This window comes from Olea europaea, unplaced genomic scaffold, assembly GCF_002742605.1.
Source record: "Olea europaea var. sylvestris unplaced genomic scaffold, O_europaea_v1 scaffold492, whole genome shotgun sequence".
Lineage (NCBI taxonomy): Eukaryota > Viridiplantae > Streptophyta > Magnoliopsida > Lamiales > Oleaceae > Olea > Olea europaea.
This window is the reverse complement of record NW_019263235.1, coordinates 341,879-348,694: the sequence shown is the minus strand read 5'-3', so window position 1 is coordinate 348,694 and position 6,816 is coordinate 341,879. Positions and strand designations below refer to the sequence as shown.

Here is a 6,816-nt window from a genome sequence, read left to right as displayed (position 1 = left end):
AATTAAATTCTTGGCATCTTCGATATTCAATTTATTGTCTGTCTCATCTTAGATTGTTTGCAATTTAGTCCCCAAATTTTGGACTTCTCCATTTTTCACTATTTTTGCATTCTTTTCTGAAAGTCTTTATCAAACATCAAGTGTTACATACAAAAGACAATATAACACAAGTTAGGTAGTATTTTATCTAAAGAACCATAAAATATCATATTTTAGCACCTCGAAAAAGTGTAAAAACTACACTTGTCAACCTCTTTCTCCATTTTCCATTTTGAACCCTAAATTCCTCTTTGTTTCAGTTCGATTTCCTTCCTATGAGCAACTTTGGTCCTTCATCTTTGAATCTTTATAGTTTGGTTTTTATCCTCTACAATCATCATTAATGGATTTGATGCAAGATCCATAAATTTGTAATTATGTCTCCAAACGTTTCAAATGTTGTATTTAACTCATGAAATATATGAATTTCCTCTAATTATTCTATTAATTCATGATATTGATCAAATACAATCTGGTTGAACTTCATTGCTCCTAATAAACTCCATTTAAGCTCCAAATTGCATTTCTTAGCATCTTATACATTCACGTGGGGAATTTTTTCAACATTTAATATATTTATACTAAACTAGGTAGACATCCGCTCAATTAACCATAATCAATTTGTGTTGCCATTTTTCTCCGCTTCACTATATTACTATCTGTAGTAACTTTTATCGAATGACAATGTTGATTAATCGTAATTAGTTATTTACTACTGCACACATGGTTAGTTTCCTCTTTTGTTCAACTTTTTTTTTTCTCTTGCCCTTGTTGTATCATATTACAAAGTACAAATCTAAATATTTTTCATGAAAGTATTTATTCCTTTCGGGTGATTTAAAAACTTATCCATCTCCCCCATGATCTAGAAATATTTCCTACTTTTTTAGTTTAATTGTTTTCTATAAGAAAGGATAATAGCAGTTAATTTATTACCATTAAATTTAAACAGAAAGTTGGACAAGAGCTATAACAAGAAAAGAAACTAAAAGTAAATCTAAAAAAGTAACTTGAAACAGCATTTCTCCTTAGTTCCCCAAGGACTTGTATTTTTAAGTCAAACCACCCTGAGAGTGGAGTATTTATTAATTGAAAATAAAATACAAGCTTAGGAGGGGATATTTGACCCAACCTCCAGTCAAGGAAGTTGGACTACAGAAATAAAACTACATTGTTAAAAAGTTAAAGATTTAAATTTTATAGCTTATTTGTGTAATCATACTACTAGTCATATAGTGACGTGTGGAATGTTTTATTAGTTCATCTGAGGACTATTCATGCTCCAAGCATCCAATTTCTCAATTATGATGGTTTCAGTGCCATTGTTGAATGCATGCAAATGAGCATTCTCATAAATTGCCAGGGTAGGATAAACCCTAGATGTAATGCATGTCTTTCCTCCAGCGCCAAAGCTTTCCACTACTGAATGATCAATCTGCAAAATGGCAGCCTTTTTTAACAAAAAATCCTCTGCAAGAAATAAACAGTAGGGTAAAGTGTAAACAGTTAATCAAAATGTTTATAGACATACCAAACTCCTAAGAGAAAGCTTTTTGTCTGTTAGGTCTACATCAACAAATCCTGCAAATGAGGGCTTGTACAATTCTTCCCTTAATGACGAACTGTTGAAATAATATAGAAAAATAAAGTTAGAGACAAACTGCAAGAGCGAACTCAAATTACTCCCTTTCATTCCAAAGAAATTTGAGATTCAGGTCAATTAATATTTTTTTTTGGTCATCGTTTTCCATTCATCGAGCTTCAAATATTCAATGGTAGAGATATATTTCTACCAAATCTAGATTGCAACTACTACTTATTTTTCTTGCTACTAGCAAAGATTCGGTTTCTGTTTGGTAGGAATACTAATTTTACCCTTTGCTATTTCGAACGTGCAAATATATAAACAAACCTTGATGCATCAGAGCACATGAGAACGACATGCTTGGAATTAGCTTTGAAAATTCTAAAGAAGACAGGAGTGTATTCTTTTAGATCTTGTGAAGCCAATGTCAAGAGCCCAAATGGTCCAACCCCACCTTGAACAGTAGAACCCTTTTGGCTACAAAGCTTTTGTGTGTCAAGTTCATCCCAACTGAAATCATATTTTTCGGCCTTGTCCAAGCTCTGGAAAGAGAACGTTACTTCAACATCAGCCTGCAATCATATACAATCCATGAAAACTTTGTTTCATTAATTTTGTTGCATAATATTAGAGTGAAAAGTGCACAAATCTAATTGAATTGTTTGGGAGGAAACGTACTTGTGCAGCTGCTATTCCTTTAACTTCAACATGCTCTCCCTTCTTGAGCTTTTTTTTGTGCAACTCTACTTTTTTCCTTCTTAGAGTTTCTAATTCTTCGATAGGCCATTGCAGCAACTGTCTTCCATTAGGATCGATCAAAATTGTTCGTGGAATTGTCTAAAAAAATTCATAACATAAAAAAAAATTATTTTAATTCAAAAAATCAGGAATAAATTCCCATAACAAAAAAATAAATAAATAAATAAATAAAAGATTTAAATGCAAAGAAACAGGAACTCCGTCTAATTTCATTAAATCAAGTATATTTGATACTTAAAAGTACTAGAAAATGGAATTTTAGTTCATTTTCTTAGTTTTGTCAGAGTCCAACATTAACATGCTAACTACGAAAAATTCCTTTTAATGACATTTTTTTTTTTCCTTTTTGAGGCCTTCAGATCTTCTCCAATGAACCATTTTTTGATGAAACAGCCCAAAAATGACTTTTTATGTCAGCATTTTGTTGTTAAAAGTGAAACTACTAGTAGAGTAATATTCTACCTGAATTCCAGCCCAACCCTTTTCCACATCGTCAAGGGTAGTGTCAGACTCATTAGCCCAAGCCCACGTGATCCTTCGTTTCTTGATAGGGTCGAAGAATGATTTCGAGGCATAAAAATTACCATAGTCATACCTTAATCCCCTCAAACCATCAACCATGTTCTTATCAGGAATATACCTTTCCAGTTGAGGGAAATATGTACCAAGTGTATAGTAATCATACCTACTACCATCAAGGCTAACCTTCAAAACATGCTTAATATTATTTCTCTCCATTAAAGAGGTATCCAAGCCATTTGTAGCATGCAATGATACTGGAAAAAAATCAGGGCATTCCCAATTTCCAGTATTGGCAGAAGAATGCAATGGATGTTTGGCCTTTACCCAATTCATGAAATCCCTGCTCCTGTATAAATAAACAATTCCTCTATGCTTTCTCCTACTTCCCACCAATATTTTCCAGAGCCCATCCAGGCCCAACCAAGCAGTTGTTGGGTCACGGAATGCAGTCGTGTTCATAGACTTGTCCGCAACTATTAACGGGTTGTTATCTGGCTTGATCCACTTCCGTAGGTATGGATCAGAATAGTCTGCTGGAACCGCATAGTTCTGGACCTCTGTGATATTTTCATCTACAACTCCAGTGTATAGAATAATAGGTTTGTTGCCTGGGAGGACAGTGGCTGATCCAGACCAGCAGCCATATTTATCAAATATCTTTGATGGGAAAATTGCAGGCTCTAATTTTTTCCAGTTAATCAAGTCTTTTGATACCGAATGACCCCAAGCAATATTGCCCCACACAGCACCTTCGGGGTTGTACTGATAGAAGAGATGATAGAATCCATTGTAATATATAGGTCCTGTTAACAATATGGTTAAGTATTAATTGGCTTCATGTATAACAGTTAGATGCACCATTTTTTTAAGTTAAAAGAAAAAATGAAGTTCATTGCTTACCGTTTGGATCTGTTGTAGCATCCCATAGGGAACATGCGGAAAGGAAAGAAATGAATTCATTAGTAAAAAGAAGTTAATAACACTACAAATCAAAAAATTTTAGATGGCATTATCTATTGCGTTATTATCTGAGTATTCCTAATTTAATTATTTTTAATATATTATTAATTCATAATAGCATTTTTTTATTAAATATTGAGTTCATAAACATAATAAATTTTTATATAATGTTTCTACAACATTTCTTGTCCTACTTTTTCCCCGAAACAGCATTTTCATGAGTTATTTCATATAATGATGCGAATTTCTGTCTCCCTTTCCATCAACAAAAATTAGTAGATAATGAGAAGATCCACTTTAGGGAAGCATAACATAAACAAAGATATCTGCTCTCCACAAACTGTCTGTAAAGGAACAAGGAAGTGTTTAACCGTGTTACCAAAATTGACTAATTTTGATGGCGATAGCCAGAATACATAAACAAATTCAAATATATACTCTGTTGCGTCTTTAAGCATAATTTAATCAATCGAACTCATTATTAATATGCAGCCATGAATGCTGATAAAGAATAAGGCACATGAAAATAACCTTTCGTTGCACTTAATGGGCAAGTTTTATGTATATTTAATGTATGATAAAATTTTAATTTTGGTATTAGTAAAACATGCAACATAGAGTAGGTGTTTAAAATAAAGATATGCATGCTAAAGAACGTAAGTACCGTTGATCCAATTCCTCTCCAACTGAAAATGGGGGGGGGGGGTTGCAAAATCTAGTTGCATGGGTACAACTCAATGGAAAATAAACATTAATTCCTCCATACGGCAACTTGTGGAGGTAGGGTGGGAACACAATTGGAATCGGAAAGATGTAGGGGCATAGAGCTGCACGACCTACCTCATTTTATTTTCGTGTAACTTTAACTCTTGAATTGTTATATTTCGAGAACTATATTATAATATTATAAAAATCTCTATAGTATGAATGCATATAACAAGCACCCAACACTTGGAAACACGGTGCAATATATTTGTTGTTGTTTTATTAAACCATCATAATTGTTATGTCTTAGTAAATTTGTCATGTCTTTGTGAATCGTTTGACATATGAGTCCTATAAAAAAATGTCATAATCGATTTTCATTTTATATGACTAATATACGTTTTATATTTAGTAATGATGTTCATTTAGTTTAAAAACTAATCAATATATTCACTTTTAGAAGGAAAAAATTAATGTAGCAAGTAATAATTTTTTGTCCGTTTTATAGTATGTGAGTCTGGGCAATTTCCGATAGCAATATCTTGATGATATTGTCGATTAACATCACAAATTTTCAGTTGCTGATTGCAGACGAAATTTTTGTGTGTCAGTGATGAATAATTGTTTATATTTCATAATTATGATCAATATACTCACTCTTTTGTCTATAAGAAAGTTGTGTCTCATATTTCGTAATATTTTTTATTTAGTTCAAGAAACTTAATGACCTTAGACAAAATCGTTCGGCAACCTTTCGAGAATGAAAATTTAAAATTTAATGTAGCGAACGATCATTTTACATTAGTGATTCTGCTGGAAAAAAATTTTCCTGCCAAATCAAGCAAAATTATCATCATAATTCAATCAATGCAATCAATCAATAGCAATGCCGTCGATGATATTGCCAACAACCATCGATAATCTTTCAGTTATTGATAGTTGATGGAAAATTTTCATCTGTTGGTGATGTTTTAAAATCCAAAATAAAACAGCTTCAGCAATGCAACGTTATCATTATGACCTCTTCCAAATAACAAATTCAATGTTGTTATAGATTATAGCTAACGATTAGTTAAGCTTTTGACAGAACTGATTTTTTTAGTTGAAAATTCAAATTGAATAGTTAATAAAGGGAGCATAGCGATAGGATTATTAGATAGATATTTTAAATCCAATGTTGGTTTAGCAATAAATATAAATTTACAACTCTGTTTTTGGATGCCAGACCTTCATAAAATCATGAGTAAACAAATTTCTTTTACGCCGAAATCAAATTCATAAACAACCAGCAAAAAGGAATTAGGTATAATAATGCAAAATTATTATTCCATTTACTTAATTTAATAATCAGGATGATATTTTCCCTCATACCAAAAAATTCTATACTTTGTTCAATAATGCAATTACAATAGCCATTTCAAGAAGAAAAAGGGGCCTCAAAAATTTCCAAGGAATGATAATCACTTGGTGTAAGTGGTTTCTGATTATCTTATTTTTAGGATATTTATTTTCAGTTTTACAGTAAGATTTTATTTTTATTTATTATTTTAGTTCGAATAATTCAATAGTCATAGGAGTCGTGGGAGGTACGTTAAAGAGTGTAAAAGAGGGGAAAGGGAAGAAGAAGAGGAAGGTATTTAGTATTTCTATGATTTTTAGAGGTTTGATTGCCTTGAAGATCAAGACTCCCTAGTACGAGCTTATTTCACTTTTGTTAGGTAGTGCTAGGTAATGTATACTCTTTCACGTAATACAAAGTTTAAATGTTTTACGAACTTTCTATTTATAATTTGATTAAGTAATGCAATAAATATGATGTAAAAATAAGTATACAGCTTGGCTCTTGCATGTTAAAAGTAAAATGCAGTGTTTTGAGCTCAGTTGAATTCAAAAGCAAAAAGATTTTCTTCATCAGTAATCTGAACAATATTATCAACTTATAAGTTATAAGTACATATTTTACAAAAATAGTGCCTATTAACACTTAAGAAAGGTCTACAAACACATCATAATATTGACAAAATTGAAAAATGCAACAAGAACATTGTTGAACAAGTTAGTCTGAAAGTTTAAAATGTTAAATAGGAATAGCTATTTAACATATTAGTGTCTTCAACAAAAAACACCATGGTTATTTCATGACCTATATATTCTGTCACTATTTTTGCCAATTTCTCTTTTCTTTTCTTTTCTTTTCTTTTCTTTTCTTTTTTTTTTCTGTTTGATTGTTTTCTTTGTGCTTGTGT

At 31.6% G+C, this 6,816-nt stretch overlaps 1 protein-coding gene across 1 annotated transcript in view; it reads right to left on the bottom strand.

The window, feature by feature from the left end:
• Positions 1 to 1,083: 1,083 nt before the first annotated feature.
• LOC111388426 (beta-fructofuranosidase, insoluble isoenzyme 1-like) overlaps positions 1,084 to 6,816 on the bottom strand; it is a 17,371-nt gene continuing 11,638 nt past the window's right edge. Inside the window, exons 2-9 of the mRNA XM_023013123.1 lie at positions 6,404 to 6,489; positions 4,530 to 4,580; positions 3,806 to 3,814; positions 2,846 to 3,708; positions 2,303 to 2,461; positions 1,952 to 2,196; positions 1,571 to 1,661; positions 1,084 to 1,474 (exon numbers count right to left, since the gene is read on the bottom strand). Of these exons, the coding sequence (XP_022868891.1) occupies positions 1,295 to 1,474; positions 1,571 to 1,661; positions 1,952 to 2,196; positions 2,303 to 2,461; positions 2,846 to 3,708; positions 3,806 to 3,814; positions 4,530 to 4,580; positions 6,404 to 6,489 (1,684 nt within the window). The 3' untranslated portion in view covers positions 1,084 to 1,294. The remainder of the gene's footprint in view (positions 1,475 to 1,570; positions 1,662 to 1,951; positions 2,197 to 2,302; positions 2,462 to 2,845; positions 3,709 to 3,805; positions 3,815 to 4,529; positions 4,581 to 6,403; positions 6,490 to 6,816) is intronic.